The 18249-nt window shown below is 60.6% G+C and overlaps 1 protein-coding gene across 1 annotated transcript in view; it reads right to left on the bottom strand.

Moving 5' to 3' along the window:
* Positions 1-16692, bottom strand: part of PRKG1 (protein kinase cGMP-dependent 1) — a 287512-nt gene extending 270820 nt beyond the window's left edge. Inside the window, exon 1 of the mRNA XM_054174681.1 lies at positions 16367-16692. Within this exon, the coding sequence (XP_054030656.1) occupies positions 16367-16632 (266 nt within the window). The 5' untranslated portion in view covers positions 16633-16692. The remainder of the gene's footprint in view (positions 1-16366) is intronic.
* Between the last annotated feature and the right edge of the window lie 1557 nt (positions 16693-18249).

Raw genomic sequence — 18249 nt, forward strand, 5'->3', positions numbered from 1 at the left:
CTGCCTGTGGTGGCAGCAACCACCCCAACCCAGCTGGAAAGCTCTTCCCTCCAGCTGCAGAGCTCCAAGGGCTCCTCAGCACGGAGGCAGCACAGCCCCAGGGTGCTGGGCACGTTGCTGCAGCACCCAGGAGCAGCTGCCCTCTGCTGAGGGCAGAGCCATGCCTGAGGTGCTGCGTGGCCTCTCAAGAGCTGTTTGTTCCATCCTGACCTTTCCACATTGCTTCCACTCCAGCTTTTCCATGCTCACTCTCTTTCCACAGGAGTCTTCCCAGGGCACACATTTGTTTCCTTTTGACTGTCAGGAAAGCTGTGGGCTTGAACAAAAGGGAGAGGTTCACGAGGGTAGGGAGGCTCTGCAGAGGGACCTGGCCAGGCTGGATGGATGTGCCAAGGCTAACTGTGGGAGGTTCAACAAAGCCAAGTGCTGGGTCCTGCATTGGAGTCACAGCCACCCCAGGAAGGCTCCAGGCTGGGGGCAGAGGGGCTGGAAACTGCCCAGCAGAAAAGGCCCTGGGGGCACAGAGGCTGCCCAGGGAGGTGGTGGAGTCCCCAAGCCTGGAGGTGTTTCAGGGTGCTTTGGCTGTGGTGCTTGGGGCTGTGGGTTAGGGGTGACCCTTGTAGGGTAGGGTCAGTGGTTGGGGTTGGTGACCCTGAGGGGCTTTGCCTCCCTGGATGGCTCTGGGGTTCTGTAAATAGCAAGATCCTCAACTCTCCTCCTCAGTAAGGTGCTCAGAGCCTGCAGCCTGTGCTGTGTTGGCCACCCAGGAGCTCTGCCATGCTCTTCCTCTGTGGTTTCCTCCTGGCAGTCATCAGCTTTGCCTCCCTGGATGTCTCTGGGGTTCTGTGAAGTTCTGCCTGCACCTGGGATCAGATGCATCAGAGTGCCAACGGCCCCCCCAAAGCCAAGGGCTGTCTCTGGCAGCTGGGCTCAACAGCAGAGGACTCAAAGGAGCATTTTGACTTAGCCCAGCTGTGTTGAGCTCAGCTCAGCTGTCCTACAGCCAAACCCCTTCTCTTGGCACAAGTCTTTACTCAAGTTTCTCCCAGTGACAAGAGGAAGTCTTTTGCTCATCAAGTGGAACTCCTGGAGCAGGAATCAAGAGTGAAGCAGGTGGAAGCAGCAGAGGGGGAGGCCTCTGGAGGACAGCAGACCCCCACAGAATGGCAGGGGTTGGAAGGGACCTCCAGAGACCATCCAGTCCAACCTCACTGCCAAAGGAGGGTCACCTAGGACAGGTCACACCAGAGGGGTCTTGAAAGTCTCTAGCCTTGGTCCCAAGCTCACCAGAATGCCATGTGAGCCTGCACCAAATCCAGGCCTGTCCCTCCTTGGCTTCAGGCTATCTCTGCTCTCCCAACCCTTCTGCTGTGACATCTGGGTACAGCCACAGCCACCCTGCTGGCACATTGCCTTTCCAAGGGCTCATCACCAGGCAGCACTGAGGCACTGGGCTCTCAGAGACCCCAGGATAATTCAGTGTGGAGGCTCTCTGAACCTCTCCCAGCGTGGCCAACAACCCTGCAGCCCCAGCTGCTGGCCCTGAGCCGTGTCCAGGTGAGGTGGAGCAGTCCACGTGGATGCAGAGCCCACAACCCATGGGCTCCCAGGCACAGATTTGATTGCTGACTCAGGAAGTTGCTTCCTCTTTCAGGTGCATGACCACCACCTGATCTGTCCACCTCTTGAGGGCAGCCAGGAGATTTTGGCTGCACTGCTGGAGGGGTTGTTCCCTCTCTTTTGTTCAGTATCTCAGGGGATGAGGAATTGGTTGGCTGGTGGCACCCAGAGGTCAAGGGCTTGATGTCCAGATGGAGATCAGAGACAAGTGCTGTCCTGCAGGAATCCACACTGGAGCAGGGCAGTTTCTTCAGTGCCATCCTCATGAGCAACAAGGGCAGTGGGATGGAGGCACCCTCAGAAGGTTGCAGAGGACACCGAGCTGGGTGCTGCAGCTGATGCTCCTGAGGGATGGGATCCATCCAGAGGGACCTGGGGAAGCCAGAGATGTTGGCCCAGGAGAATCTCATGAGGTTCAGCTGCAGGGACCTGGTATCAACCCAGGCTGGGGGTGCAGGGCTGGAGAGCAGCCCTGGGGAAAAGGCCTTGGGGGTGCTGGGGGTGCAGAGCTGGCCAGGAGCCGGCACCCAGCACTGCCAGCCCAGCCCCAGCCTGGCCTGGGCTCAGCCCCAGCAGTGTGGGCAGCAGGGGCAGGAGGGGATTCTGCCCCTCTGCTGGGCTCTGCTCAGACCCCCAAGCAGTGCTGGGGCAGCTCTGGAGCCCTCAGCACAGCCCAGCCAGGGAGCTGCTGGAGCAGGGCCAGAGGAGGCCACAGCAGTGCTGGCAGGGCTGGAAGCCCTCTGCTGGGAGGCCAGGCTGGGAGAGTTGGCCTTGGGCAGCCTGCAGGGGAGAAGGCTCCAGGGAGACCTCCTGGTGGCCTTGCAGGGCTCCAAGGGCCCAGCAGAAAGCTGGGGACAGACTTCTGAGCAGGGCCTCTTGGGCCAGGCCAAGGGGGGATGGTTTGGGCTGCAAGAGGGAGCTTGAGAGTGGAGAGAAGGAGAAATGGTTGGTGCTGAGGGTGGGGAGAGCCTGGCCCAGGCTGCCCAGAGAGCTGGGAGCTGCCCCATGGCTGGCAGCAGTGCAGCTCAGGTTGGTTGGGGCTGGGAGCAGCCTGCTCTGCTTGGGGATGGCTTCAGGGGGCTGCACTGGGTGAGCTGTAAAGCTCCCTCCCAACCTAAAGCACCAAGTGACTCTCTGGCTTGCACAAGGTTTGCCCCAGCTTGTGCCAGTGGCAGCAGTGTGCCCACAGCTGGGCCCAGTGCATCCCAGCTCCTGCTGCCCACAGCAAGGCTTCCTGTGTGCCTGCAGGGCTCATTACTAAGGGCACAAATATGCTCAGACAACATCCATCAGCAAAACCCTGCTCAGAGAACCTCCAGATCCAGCACTCCTCCTGTTCCCCAGCTGGGAGGTCAGGGCAGAGCCTGGAGCTCTTTTTCAGAAGCCCTTTGCCAAGCTCTCTTTAGATATTTTTCCAGGATCTGCATCAAAGTCCTGAAGCAACCCAGAGGATGTCTTGGGAAAGCTTTGTCCCTGAGGTTTCTTCCTTAGTCACACTGCAGAGAGGGACTCAGAGCTTGCTTTTAGCCCTCTCTGTTTCATTTTACTTTGATGAACTTTCCTGCCCAGGGGCTGATTTCTAGGCAGCTGCCTTCTCTGTGGCACAGCCCTGGGGAGGGCAGGACACTGAGAAGGATTAAAGAGCAGCCAAGAGAGAGCCACAGTGGCCATGTGTCATGGGTTCATGGAATGGTCTGGGTTGGAAGGGACCTCAAAGCTCATCCAGTTCCAGCCCCCTGCCATGGGCAGGGACACCTCCCACCAGCCCCAGGCTGCTCAGGGCCTCATCCAGCCTGGCCTGCAACACCTCCAGGGAGGGGACATCCACAGCCTCCCTGGGCAGCCTGTGCCAGAGTCTCAGCACCCTCCTACTGAAGAACTTCTTCCTCAGCTCCAGTCTGACCCTGCTCTGCCTCAGCTCCCAACCATTGCCCCCTGTCCTGTCTCAGACCCCCTCAGCAAAAGTCTCTCTGCAGCCTCCCTGCAGGATCCCTTCAGCTCCTGGCAGGCAGCTCTGAGGTCCCCCTGGAGCCTTCTCCAGGCTGCACAGCCCCAGCCCCCTCAGCCTGTGCTCACAGCAGAGCTGCTCCAGCCCTTGGAGCATCTTTGTGGCCTCTCTCCAGCAGCTCTGTGTCCTTCTCCTGCTGGGGACAGCAGAGCTGGAGGCAGGATTGGAGGTGAGGTCTGAGCAGAGCAGAGCCCAGGGGCAGAATCCCCTCTGCTGCCCTGCTGCCCACCCTGCTGTGGCTGCAGCCCAGCACACAGCTGCCTGAGGGCTGCAGGAGGGCACTGCTGGCCCCTGGGGAGCTGCTCAGCACCCAACACCCCCAAGGCTCTTTCTTCTGGGCTGCTCTCAACTAACTCTGTACCCAGCCTGGATCTGTGCCTGGGGCTGGCCTGACCTAGAGCCCAAGCTTTATGCTCTGCTGCTGACAGTGCAGTGCTGAGGGGGAGCCAGGCCCCTGCTTTCCCCTCCAAGCCATGCAACGTCCACAGCCTGCCGCAGGAGAACATCCCAGCATGTTCCCCTGATCAGTCACACAACGGGTTGGGTTGGAAGGGACCTCAAAGGCCAGCCAGTTCCATGGGCATGGACACCTCCCACCAGCCCAGCTTGCTCAAGGCCTCATCCAGCCTGGCCCTGAACACCTCCAGGGACAGCAAAGCAGCTCTCCGGACCCTGCCTGCATGAGGTCGACAAAGGGTTCCAGGCAATACCATTCCCAGGGAGCCATGAGCACAGCAGGCAGGCAGAAGGGGGTTACATGGTAATAATCTGGCAGCTGCCTGCACATCCCTCTGCCTGTGGCTCAGTCCCCCAAGGGAGGCTCTGAAAGCCTCATGACTGGAGGCACTCCAAACGAGGCAGGGGGAGGAATCTGCAGCCCCGCCGCCGCCAGCGGGAGGGACTCTGCGCCAGCCAGGGCTGGGGGGCAGCACCACATCTTCTGCCTGGCACCAGCATGCTCCTGCCCCTGGGGACCACACACCCACAGAGTCACACAATTGCCTGGCTTGGACAAGCCCTCCAAGCCCACCCAGTCCAACCAGCAACCCAACCCCACCATGGCCACAGCTTGCTGCAACACCTCCAGGCATGGGGACTCCACCACCTCCCTGGGCAGCCTCTGCCACTCCCTGACCACTCTGGCACCAAACAAATTGTTCCTCAGCTCCAACCTAAGCCTCCCCTGACACAATTTCAGGCCATTGCCTCTCCTTCTCTCACCTGAGACTGGGGAGCAGAGCCTAACCCCCCCTGGCTGCAGCCTCCTCTCAGGGAGCTGTGCAGAGCCTGCTCTGATCCCTGACTCCCACTCAGTCACCCCCTGCATGGCTTGGGACAAGGGAGCTGAGACCCAGTAGGGGATGCAGGAGCCATGGTGGTGAGGGTCAGCTCTGGGTGTTGTGCCTTGGTGTTGGAGGCTCTCCTGGATGCAGAGCCCAGCATCAAACAGTGAGCCCAAATACTTCATCTTTTCATTAAAAACCATACAGAAAGTTTTCCTTCCTGCCCATCCTACCTCACAAGGGCCTGGGATCAACCCAAATAATCAGTGAGACCTGGGCAGGCTGCAGAGCTGGGCAGAGGCAACCTCCTGGAGGGCACCAAGGGCAAGGGTAGGGTCCTGCCCCTGGGGAGGAACAACCTCCTGCAGCAGGACAGGGGAGGGGAGACCTGCTGGGAAGCAGCTCCAGGGAGCAGCACCTGGGAGTGCTGGGGGCCAACAAGTTGCCCATGAGCCAGCAAGGTGCCCTGGGGGCCAGGAAAAGACAATAGACTCCTGGGCTGCATTCATAAGAGTGTGGCCAGCAGGTTGAGGGAAGTTCTCCTCCTTTACTCTGCCCTGCTGAGACCACATCTCGAGGACTGTGTCCACCTCTGGGCTCCCCAGTTCCAGAGGCAGGGAAGTGCTGGAGAGAGTCCAGGGCAGGCTGCAAAGCTGCTGAGGGGCCTGGAGCAGCTCTGGGAGCAGCAAAGGCTGAGAGCCCTGGGGCTGAGAGCCTGCAGGAGAGCAGCCCCAGAGGGCAGCTGAGCAATACTCAGCAAGAGCTAAAGGAGCTGTGGGGGGCAAGAGGCTGGGGCCAGGCTCTGCTGAGTGGTGCCCAGGGCCAGGCCAAGGGGCACAGAGTGGCAGGCAGGAGGTTGGATGTGAGCAGGAGGAGAAAGTTGTTTGGGGTGAGGCTGCTGGAGGCCTGGAGCAGGCTGCCCAGAGAGGTTGTGGAGTCTCCTGGGGTGGAGAGCTTCCAACCCCCCCTGGGCACTGTGCTGCTGGGCAAGCTGCTGGGGGTGCCCTGCTGGAGCAGGGGCTGGGGGATCACCAGAGGTCCCTTCCAAGCCCACCAGGCTGGGATGCTGGCACTCTGGGGTCTGTTTCCTGGCACTAATTCATGCTTGGCCCAGCTTTAGCAGGAGGTGCTCAGCAGAGCTCCCTTCAGCTGCCCCTGGAGCGCTCCGCAGCGCTGGTGCCGCCGGTGCCCGTGCGCACCCCTGGGCAGGTGCCCCGGAGCGGGCAGTGCCGGCTGGTGGCAGACAGGCAGGCACCTGGCCCTGCCTGGCAGCGAGGTGCCATGGGATGGCCTGCAGGAGCCTGCTTTCCCCAGGCTGAGGATCGCTTTTCAGGCCCTCCCTGAGCAGCAGGCAAGCGATGCCCAGGGAGGGAGGAGGGAGCATTAAAAATTAAAGGGAAGGAAATGGCTCTGATTGATTCACATCCACAGCTGCTCCTCTCCTGCTCTGAAACCCTTCCGCTGCTCCTCCTGCCCTCAGCCCCCTTGGGGCAGCTGCTGACCCGTGCTGGACCTCCTCCTGCAGCGGGCAACAACCCCCTTGGCTCCAAGCTCCACATCCTGCCCTGCTCCGTGACACCAACTCAGCTGCTCCAGCGAATGATCAGAGGGGAGATGGACCAGGCCTGAGCCTGGCTCCCATCTTTGTCACTCCCTTTGCAATACAGGGGACAGCAACCTGCCCTTGTGGCCCAAAAGGCCAAGGGTATCATGAGAGGTGTTTGCAGCCAGGCTGGAGGTGGCTGGGAGCAAGCTGCTGCAGTGTGAGGTGTCCCTGCCCATGGCACTGGGGTTGGGACTGGCTGAGCCTTGAGGTCCCTTCCAGCCCTGCCAGTTCTGTGATTCTATGCTTCTGTGGGGTGCATCCAGAAGAGTGTGGGCAGCAGGGCAAGGGAGGCTCTCCTTCCTGTCCACTCTGCCCTGGTGAAGCCACATCAGGAGTCCTGGGGCCAGTTCTGGGCTTCCTCGTTCTGGGAGCCAGGAGGTTGGATGTGAGCAGGAGGAGAAAGTTGTTTGGTGTGAGGCTGCTGGAGGCCTGGAGCAGGCTGCCCAGAGAGGTTGTGGAGTCTCCTGGGGTGGAAGCTTTCAAACCCACCTGGATGTGTCCCTGTGTGCCCTGCTCTGGGTGAGCCTGCTTTGGCAGGGGGGTTGGACTGGATGATGTCTGGAGGCCCCTTCCAACCTCTATCATTCTGTGGCTCCCAGCTAAACTTTCCTGCTTTCTATTTGCCTCTCTTTGGGCCACACCACACTGCCAACACAACCAGCAACAAGAGCATCATTAATCCCTGCAGTAATTGGAGCCAAGGAAACCCTGATGACCTTCTTTGGTGTCAGTCAGCCATGGATGAAGCATCCAAGGGCTCTGCTGTCACAGTGAGCCAGGAGCAGATGGGAGCAGAACTGTGATGACTAAAGGAAGGAGCAGAAGAGGTTATTAGGGTAGCAATTAATGTCCAGTTTACTGCTGAGCCCCTGAACCTTTCCTCTGGCCTTTGGAAAGTGGCTCTGACACTCCTGGAGGGATTGCTGAGGAACAATTGCAGACACACAGAGGACTCTTGAGGGAGCAACAGGTTCCTGTTTGAAATATTTAAGGCACAGCTGCTGAGCAGCATCAAATATGAAAGGAGCTGTGGACCCAAACTCATAAAATCACAGAATGCTTTGGGTTGGAAGGGATCATCCAGTGCCAACCCCCTGCCATGGGCAGGGACACCTCACACCAGCCCAGGCTGCTCAGGGCCTCATCCAGCCTGGCCTCCAACACCTCCAGGCAGGAGGCAGCCACAGCCTCCCTGGGCAGCCTGTGCCAGGCTCTCCCCACCCTCACTCTCAACAATTTCTTCCTCCTCTCCACTCTCAATCTCTCCTCTCCCAGCTCAAAGCCATTGTCCCTGGGCCTGGCACTCCCAGCCCTTGTCCACAGTCCCTCCCCAGCTCTCCTGGAGCCCTTCAGGTCCTGCAAGGCTGCTCTGAGGTCTGCCTGGAGCCTTCTGCTCTCCAGGCTGCACAGCCCCAACTCTCCCAGCCTGGCCCCACAGGGGAGCTTCTGCAGCCTCTGCTCATCTTGGTGGCCTCCTCTGGAGCCTCTCCAGCAGCTCCAGGTCCTTCTTGTGCTGGGGGCCCCAGAGCTGGAGGCAGTGCTGCAGGTGGGCTCTGAGCAGAGCAGAGCAGAGGGGCAGAATCCCCTCCCTGTGCTGCTGCTCTCCCTGCTCTGGCTGCAGCTCAGCACTCAGCTGGCTCTGGGCTGCCAGGGACCACTGCTGGCTCCTGGGGAGTCTTCCCATCACAATGTTCTTCCCTTAGCTTGCAGACCTTCCTCAGCCTAGCTGTAGAGTTGCTCATGTACAGCAGGTTCCACATTTGCCCCCTCAAGAGTCAGAAGATAAGGGAAATGTTGATGTAGCAGCCTGAGGAGGCCCTGGGGCCGGTGGGTGCAGGTGCTGGGGCAGCATCTGGGCTGCTCTTCAGATGGAGGCAGGATCAATACTGCTTTAGTGGCTGGCAGAGGATGAGATCATGGCTAAATTAATGCAACCCAAGCAGCCAGCTGCCAGCTGAGTTCCCAGAAAGAGCTCTGAGGGAGGAAGCGGCGCAGCCCTGGCTGCCCCAAGGAGGGAGAGGCTCTCTCTTGTCATGCTTGGGATGGGTGAAACCATCCACAAACCAGCCCTCCCCAGCTCCAGGGCTGGTGGAGGCAGCCACAGTGGGTGAGCTGCAAGTCCAAGCTGTGTTGTGGGAGAAGGAGAAGTGGTGGAGGAGCACCAGATGATGCATGAAACCCTTTGCTTGAGGCTGCTGCAAGCCAGGCAGCCTGCTCCAGCTTCAGGGCTGACCTTGCTTGGAATTGGGGACTTCAGACCTCCCAGATTGCTCAGTGTCCACCTTCTGCATGGTCAGCCCTGGGCTTTGAGCAAGAAATTCTTGACAGTAAGGGTGGGGAGATGCCAGAACAAGTTTCCCAGGGAGGCTGTGGCTGCCCCCTCCCTGGAGGTGTTGAAGGCCAGGCTGGATGAGGCCTGGAGCAAGCTGGGCTGGTGGGAGGTGTCCCTGCCCATGGCAGGGGGCTGGAGCTGGGTGAGCTTTAAGGTTCCTTTCAACCCACCCCATGCTATGAATCTATGAGCAGTACCTGAACTGCAGCTTTAGCAGCCATGGGAGGAGCTGATGCTGCCACAGCCATCATCAAACACCAGCTCAGCACAAGCCTTGGAGCCAGGAGCCCCTGCTCCAAGCCACTGTCCACAGCACAGTCCAAGGGAGGGCTGCAAGGATGCTGAAGGTCCTGGAGCACTGCTGCTGAGGAGAGGCTGAGAGCCCTGGGGCTGCTGAGTGTGGAGAGGAGAAGGCTGAGAGGGATCTGAGCAATGTCTCTCAAGAGCTGAGGGCTGGGGGTCAGGCAGGGAGGGCCAGGGCCAGGCTCTGCTCACTCTGCCCTGGCACAGGCCAAGGGGCAATGGGTGGAAAGTGCAGCCCAGGAGGTTGCAGTTCAGCATGAGGAGGAACTTCAGGCCTGGAGCAGGCTGCCCAGAGAGGTTGTGGAGTCTCCTTCTGTGGAGCCTTTGCAGCCCTGTCTGGATGTGTTCCTGTGTGCCCTGTGCTGGATTCTCTGCTCCTGCCCTGGCAGGGGCTGGGACTGGAAGCTCTCCAGAGGTTCCTCCCAGCCCCTCACATCCTCTGAGCCTGTGATCTGAAGGCTTTAAACTTAAACACTGTGGTTGAGCACAAACTCTCAGCAACACTTTCTCCCCACACCTCAGGCGCTGTGGAAGAGGGAGAAAAGGGATGGAGTCATGTCAGGATTTCAGGAGGAAAAGCATCTGGAGGGTCAGGGCCGTGGAGCTGGAAGCACAGCACACCCCAATACCTCACCTGAAACGTTAACCCCCACTGCCATCTTGTGGCAAACGCTGCCCAAAGGGAAGGGAAAGAGGGCAGAGCCCCCTCCAAAGTTGAGGACCAAGTCAGCTGTCAGGCAGGGGATTGGGAACAGCATGGGGGAACCCATGGCTCCTCCTCAGGGATGCTGAAACTGAGCCCAGCACCATGCCACACACCCCCTGATGGAGGAGAGCAGGGGGATGGGATGATCCAACTGGAATTTGAGGGGCTCACCACACACACACACTGAGAGCATCCTGCCCCCCTCCCCCTTTCAGTCATGGCTGCCAGCACTGCTCCTGCCTCTGGCCCATCAACGTTGGCAAGGTTTTAGTGGCTGTTTTAAAACCTCTCAGAGTTTGCTGAGACTGTCTGGCCAGCTGGCATCACCCTGCTCCCAAAGGGACACCAGTGTGTCCTCCTGGCCCAGAAGGCCAAGGGTGTCACTGGGGGCATTGAGAAGAGTGTGGCCAGAAAGGCTGAGGGAGGTTCTCCTCCCCCTCTGCTCTGCGCTGGGGAGGTCACAGCTGGAGGATTGTGTCCAGTTCTGGGCTCCCCAGTTCTAGAGGGCCAGGGATAGACTGGAGGGAGTCCAATGGAGGCTACAAGGATGCTGATGGGGCTGGAACATCTGTGTGAGGAGGAAAGGCTGAGAGCCCCTGGGGCTGTTGAGCCTGGGGAAGAGAAGCCTGAGAAGGGATCTTATGAACCTTACGGAACCACCTGGATGTGTTCCTGTGTGACCTGCCCTGGGTGCCCCTGCTTTGGCAGGGGGATTGCACTCAATCATCTCCAGCCTCTACCCTTCACAGCATCACAGAATCAACCAGCTTGGAAAAGACCTCAGAGATCATCAAGTCCCACCTATGGCCTAATCCCCAACACCTCCTGACAACTAAACCATGGCTCCAAGTGCCACATCCAATCCCCTCTTGGGGATGGGGACTCCACCACCTCCCTGAGCAGCACATCCTATGATTTTCTGGCTGGCCCCAAACTATCTCCCAGCTAAACTTCCCTCTTTCTCTTTGCCTCTCTTTGGGCCACTCTGTGCTGCCAACACAACCAGCAACAAGAGCATCATTAACTCCTGCAGTAATCTGAGCTAAGGAAACCCTGACGACCTTCTTTGGTGTCAGTCAGCCATGGATGAAGCACCCAAGGGCTCTGCTGTCCCAGCTCCTGCCATTCCACAATTCTGGAAGTCTCTTTGCCCCCAACAAGCAGGATTAAGGTGGCATTAGGCCCCACAGCTCTGAATCAGAGGATGTGCCTGCTGGAGCTTGCCAGGAGGATGATTTAATGGACAGAAGATGGCTCACGTGGCACCAAGCAGCTCCAGATCATAGAAGCATAGAACTGGCAGGGCTGGAAGGGAGCTCAAGGCTCAGCCAGTCCCAGCCCCCCTGCCATGCCCAGGGACACCTCACACCACAGCAGGTTGCTCACAGCCACCTCCAGCCTGGCTGCAAACACCTCCAGGCAGGAGGCTTCCACCACCTCCCTGGGCAACCTGGGCCAGGCTCTCACCACCCTCCTGGCCAACAACTTCTTCCTCACAGCCAATCTCAAGCTCCCCACTTCTCCTTTGGCTCCATCGCCCCCAGTCCTATCCCTCCCTCTCACCCCCCAAAGTCCCTCCCCAGCTTGCTTGCAGCCCCCTGCAGCTCCTGGCAGGCCACCAGAAGCTCTCCTGGGAGCCTTCTCCAGACTGATGCTGAAACCCCAATGAGGAGCACCCCTTGGGCCCTCCAACCCCCCCTCACTGCTGTGCTGAGGCTGTTCTGAGAGCCCCAGCCCAGCCCTTCTGTGGCTGCCAGGGCTCTGAGCAGCCCTGGGGGCAGAGCCTGGCAGCATTTCTCACTCACACCACAGCAGAGCCTTCGCCCAGTGCCTGGGGGCTGCATTTTGCTGAGGCCCTACCAAAGTGTTGCCCAGGGGGGTGGTTGAGGCCCCATCCCCAAAGAGCTTGCCAGGGCTCTGGGCAACCTGATGCAGCGGAGGAAGCCCCTGCTGACTGCACAGGAGGCTGGACTGGATGAGCCTTGGAGGTGCCTCCCAACCCAGACCACTCTATGGCTCTGTGATTGTATGAGGGCTGCCTCATGCAGGCACACTGCAGGTGGCTCTCACCACACCAGGAAAGACACTCACAGGATGGGATTCCTTCTTGATATGGCCAGAAGCCACAAGCAGGGGCTGTGTCAGGGGGCAGCAGAGTGGTGTGTGCTGGGGGTGGGCAAGAGCTGGCTGATGACTCATTTACAAGGAGGGTGGCACTTCCCTCAGCACTCTTCCTGGAATGCCAGGTTGGAAGGGACCCCAGGGGGTCCTCTGGTCCAACAGCATCTCCTGTCATGAGGACAGGGCAAGGAAACAACAGGGCATGATGGTGAGCTGGAAAGCAGACATAGAAAAGTGGCAGCTTTGTGGCTAGAAGAGAAGGCTCCAGGCAGACCTCCTGGTGGCCTTGCAGTGCCCCAGGGGCCCAGCAGAAAGCTGGGGACAGACTTCTGAGCAGGGCCTCTTGGGCCAGGCCAAGGGGGGATGGTTTGGGCTGCAAGAGGGAGCTTGAGAGTGGAGAGAAGGAGAAATGGTTGGTGCTGAGGGTGGGGAGAGCCTGGCCCAGGCTGCCCAGAGAGCTGGGAGCTGCCCCATGGCTGGCAGCAGTGCAGCTCAGGCTGGTTGGGGCTCTGCTTGGGGCTGTCCCTGCTGGCTGGAGGGGGCTGCACTGGGTGAGCTTTAAAGCTCCCTCCCAACCTAAAGGCTTGGGTGATTCAGTGATTGTGTGCTGTGAGAACAGACACTGCACGGAGCCTGAGGGCAGGGGAGCCAACCCCAGCCCCTTGAACAGCAAGCTGACAAGCTCAGGGGACATGCTTCCCCTGGGGGATGAAGGGTGCAGAGTGCCTGCAGCTCTGCAGCCTTGTCGAAGGAGCTGCTTGCCCTGGGGCTGTGCTGCTGCACAATGCCCTTTGCTAATGAATTAACTGCCCAGATGGGTGGGAGCTGCCCCCTGGCTGGCACCACTGTAGGTGAGGCTTTTTGGTGTTCTGAGAAACCTGCTCTGCTTGGGGATGTCCCTGCTGGCTGCAGGCTGGCTTGGGCTGGATGGCCTTTAGAGGTTCCTTCCCACCCAGCCCATTCCATGGCTCTACTGGGAGAACAAATCTGGTTTGCAGCAGAGTAGCTCAAGGCTCCTGACCACCCCTCCCTGCAGCCACTCCTTCTCCCACTAGCATCTAGGCAGCCAAGCCATGGGAAGGAAGAGCAGCAGGGGAACACAGTGCCAGGCAAAACCTCCTCTGCTTTTCACCAGCAGGCTGTTTGCACAGCCCCTTCCTTGGGCTCCTGGCAAGTCTCTGCAGCTTTGGCCCTGCACAGGCCCACCCCTCACGAGAGCCCAGAGACAAACTGATTCTCTGCTTTCAGCTGAGCCTTAACTGCTTCCTGAGCCTCTATCCTCCCATTTGCTAACCTCAGCTCCTTGAGAGCTTTAAGTCTTCACAGCTCACAGGATGTGAGGGGTGGGAAGGACCTCTGGAGATCTTCCAGTCCCAGCCCCTGCCAGAGCAGCATCACACATGAACACATCCAGGCAGATCCTGAAAGTCTCCAGAGAAGGAGGCTCCACAACCTCTCTGGGCAGCCTGCTCCAGGCCTCTGGGAGCCTCCCAGGCAAGAAGTTCCTCCTCATGCTGAGCTGCAACCTGCTGGCCTGCACTTTCCATCCCTTGCCCCTTGGCCTATGGCAGGGCACAGTGAGCAGAGCCTGGCCCTGGCCCTTCCTGCTTGACCCCCAGCCCTCAGCTCTTGAGAGACATTGCTCAGATCCCTCTCAGCCTTCTCCTCTCCACACTCAGCAGCCCCAGGGCTCTCAGCCTCTGCTCAGCAGCAGTGCTCCAGGCCCTTCAGCATCCTTGCAGCCCTCCCTTGGCCTCTCCCCAGCAGATCCCTGTCCCTCCTGAGCTGGGGAGCCCAGAGCTGGCTGCAAGATTGCAGCTGGGGCCTCAGCAGGGCAGAGCAGAGGGGGAGGAGAAGCTCCCTGGCTCTGCTGGCCACACTCTGCTGAGTGCAGCCCAGGAGCCCCTTGGCCTTCTTGGCCCCCAGGGCACATTGCTGTGCCCTGCAGAACTTGCTGCCCCCCAGCACTCCCAGGTGCTTCTCCTTGGGGCTGCTCTCCAGCAGATCCCCTCCCAGCCTGTGCTGCTGCAGGTTATTCTTCCTGCCCAGCTGCAGGGCTCTGCTCTCATCCTTCCTGACCCTCTTTAGGTTCCTCTCTGCCCAGCTCTCAGCCTGTCCAAGGCTCTGAACAGCCTCACAGCCTTCAGGTGTCTCAGCCCAGCCCAGTGCTGGTGCATTACAGCTCAGCTTGCCCTAAATAAAGTTCAATTGTGCTGTCCATTTGCTGCAGCTCTATCTTCAGAGACGAAAAAGTAGCTGAAGGTTGAGCCCAGAGTGGGATAAAAGCATTGCCATCAGCATTGATTTGCAATCGATGTGCCAAGCAGATGGCTCTAAACAGCACATCGGGGGGGTGGGGGGTGATTAAGGGATGGAAGTTGTCTCTGGCTTTTAGAGAAGGGGCATTACCCACCCCCAGCCCCTCAGGGCCTTGTGGGATGGGTGGGTTCGATGCTGCTGCCATGAAAACAGGGGCAAGAGACTCTTTGGGGTCTGTAAGTTACCCCATAACCAAACAAGCTGTAAGGATGCTGTCAGCAGGGTTTAGATGCAAAAGCCAGAGAGGAAGGACATTAAAGGGAGCTGGCACCAGACAGCCCCACTCATACCTCGGCTTGGCAGCACGAGTGGGTAAGCACCGCTGTGCCCTGGGCAGCAGCTGACCGCAGCAGAGCCCTTTACCCACCGTGCCCAGGAGGCTAAAGCAGCATCCTGGAGCCGCCAGACAGAGGGGCCAGGTGCTGCCTGTGAGGACAAGAGTGTGTTGAACCCACTGCTGGGGGGGAAGCTGGGGGCAGTGAGGCAGGACTCTGAGGCAGGCTGTGGGTGCAGCACGTTCAGAACATCACGTGGCTGCCCCTCACCTCCTCCAGCCAACAAGACCAGAGGAGAATTAAGCAGACCTCGCTTAAAACCCAAGAGCAATCCCAAACTGGCTTGGTTACCATTGTCATGGCTACCACGAGCGAGGCCCAGCTATGGGAAGACGCCAGGGAGGGCCGGAGTGCCAGGCAGGAGGGCGATGGGCAGCGCCCGCGGGCCCCACTGCTGCCTCCGGGTGATGGGAGCGGTGCAGGACAGGGCCAATGACCTTCAGGGCTGCAGTGGTCTGTGGCCTGCCGGCCCAGCCTGGGCAGAGCCAGGGAAAGTCTCAGGCCAGGATTAGACCTCGCTAGAACCCTGAGCAAGTTTAATGACTCCTGAAAGAGTTAATCGACGGCGGGTGGGCACCGGGGGCCCCGCTGCCGCCGCAGGGGCTGGGTCGCTGCCACCTTTCCCCTGAGGCAGATCGGGCTGGGGAAGGTCACAGCCCTCTGAAAACTCAACAGCAAAGGAAGAAGCTGGACCTGGGCTTCTTCTGCTTCAGGCAGGGATGTGCTAACCTCGGGAAGGACAGACCGGACACGTCCTGCTTGCATGGCCAGCAGCCACACACCTCCCCAGGCACACCTCGGCTGCTCAGGAGAGAGAATAGCGACACCACCACCACAGCAGCCCAGCACCAGCTGCTCCTCGTGTCTTTTGAAAGGAGGAATAGCCTGGTCCCTGCAGGAGTTTGGAGGACGGGCAGGTGGGCTGCGTGAGAAGGCTGAGGAGGGTGGTGTGGATCCGCACCCAGCTGCGGGAGGCTGGGCTGAGCCTGCTGGCATCAGTCGCCGTGCACGGAAGCGTCCGGAGCGGCGGCTGCTCGGGGAGCACTGGTGCCGAAAGGAGGCTGACGCCGGGTCCTGCAGCGGCACGGAACTCCCACACCAACTTCCCCGTCACCCTCAAAGCCCCCTGAGGCCCGCATACATGAGGCGCATCTGAACATCGCCCCCCCCCTCCCCAAGGACCCCATGCGGCGCGACGAGACGCCCCCAAAGGCGCTGCCGGGTGGGCGCCCGGCAGCGGCGCGAAGGACGGCTGGAGACGGCACCGCTGCCAAGCGCACGATGTCTGGGGGTAACGCGGGGGAAGACGGGGCCGGGGGGGGGACACACAGCACCTGCCCAGGCAGGGAGCGGGCAGGGCTGGCTCCGGGGAGCGGCCGCAGAAACTTCCCGGCCCCGCGGCGAACTTTTCCCAGCGCCGGGAAGGCACCGCCGCCTGCTCCGCTCCTCCCCCCGGCCCCAGCCCAGCATCCCCGGGGAGCCGCGGCGGGGAAAGGAGCGGGGGGAGGATGGAAGCGAGCCGCCGGTAATGGGTTATCCGATCCCCCCAGGGCTCCCTCCAGCCGGCTGAAAGCCCCTTAATGCGCCAGGCGCTTCCTCCAGCCTCCCGCGGCACGATCGATGCTGCTTTCCCGCACCCCGGCGCTGGCGAGGCGGGGATGCGGGGTCCCGCCGCCCCAGCTCGGCAGGGGCTTCTGAGGGGGTGGGCTGAAGTGGGGGTGCCCCGTCCCTACCTGTCTGCCTTGGTGAACTTGCGGAAGGCCTGGCGCAGGTCGTGGAAGGAGCGGTAGGTCTGCGGCTCGGCCGAGATGCCCTGGGCGCGGGTGGTGCGTGGCCCGATGTGCGGGCTGGGGGCGGGCAGCACCGACTGGCACTTGTGCAGCCGCCGCCGCAGCTCCTGGATCTCCTCCTCCTTCTCTCCCAAGCGCCGCTCCAGCTCCTTGATCCGCTCCTCCTTCAGCAGCAGCAGCTTGGTGAAGTCCCCTTCCAGCTCGGTCATTTTGGGGGTTAAACCCCCTCCTCCCCTTCTCCTCCTCCTCTTCTCCTTACTCGGCGCTAACGCCGAGCCGGTCCTGGGGCCAGCCGAGGAGTTCTCATGGAAAGCAGCGGCCGGATCCGCTTCCCGGGAAAGAGGCGGGGGTGGGGGTTGGCTCCTGCCCGCCCCGGGTCAAGGCAGCGGCCCCCGCATCCCCAGACGCTGCCCTGCGCCCCGGAGAGGGGGAACCTGTGGAGAGGTGGCGCGGGGGGGCAAAACAGCCCAAATAACAGAAGGAAAGAAGGGAAAGGGAGAGGGGGGAAAAAGACAAGAAAAGGGAAAAGAGGTTTTGTGGCACTCTGCGAGGCTGGGATCCTGGAAATAGCAACAATTACCATGTGATCGGAGGGTGACGCAGCTCCTTGTAACTGGAGCCGAAGACTTGGGACTCAAACAAGAGCGCTTCATAAATATTAAATGGCCTGCTGCTAATGAGCCACGTGGAGCCACCCCCCGCCCCGCCCCGCCACGCCCCTCAGCGCCCAGCCCTCCCCGGAGCTCGGCATCCCCTCCTCCGGGTCACCACAGCCCTCAGCGCTTCCCTCCTCGGCGCTCCTGGGTAACCTCATCCCTCACCCCGGCAGTGCCTGCACCCCTCCCTGCCGCGGGACGTCCCATGTGCCTCCACGCTGAGACACTCCACATCCCACCCAGCATCCTTCCCCACATCCCACCCAGCATCCCACCCAGGATCCTTCTCCACATCCCACCCAGCATCCCACCCAGGATCCTTCCCTGCATCCCACCCAGGATCCTTCCCCACATCCCACCCAGCATCCCACCCAGCATCCTTCCCCACATCCCACCCAGCATCCCACCCAGGATCCTTCCCTGCATCCCACCCAGGATCCTTCCCCACATCCCACCCAGCATCCCACCCAGGATCCTTCCCTGCATCCCACCCAGGATCCTTCCCTACATCCCACCCAGCATCCCACCCAGCATCCTTCCCCACATCCCACCCAGCATCCCACCCAGGATCCTTCCCTGCATCCCACCCAGCATCCTTCTCCACATCCCACCCAGCATCCCACCCAGGATCCTTCCCTGCATCCCACCCAGGATCCTTCCCCACATCCCACCCAGGATCCTTCCCCACATCCCACCCAGCATCCCACCCAGGATCCTTCCCTGCATCCCACCCAGGATCCTTCTCCACATCCCACCCAGCATCCCACCCAGGATCCTTCCCTGCATCCCACCCAGGATCCTTCCCTGCATCCCACCCAGCATCCTTCTCCACATCCCACCCAGCATCCCACCCAGGATCCTTCCCTGCATCCCACCCAGGATCCTTCCCCACATCCCACCCAGGATCCTTCCCCACATCCCACCCAGCATCCCACCCAGGATCCTTCCCTGCATCCCACCCAGGATCCTTCTCCACATCCCACCCAGCATCCCACCCAGGATCCTTCCCTGCATCCCACCCAGGATCCTTCCCTGCATCCCACCCAGCATCCTTCCCCACATCCCACTCCTCTTGGGCACCTCCATCAAGGATTCTATGCCTCTTCCCACTGGGGTTCCCCATTCCCAAGCCCCTCCTGGTGCCACATCCTATCCCCCCAGGTTGTGCCC

This window comes from Dryobates pubescens, chromosome 30 (assembly GCF_014839835.1).
Source record: "Dryobates pubescens isolate bDryPub1 chromosome 30, bDryPub1.pri, whole genome shotgun sequence".
In the NCBI taxonomy this organism is placed as follows: Eukaryota; Metazoa; Chordata; class Aves; order Piciformes; family Picidae; genus Dryobates; species Dryobates pubescens.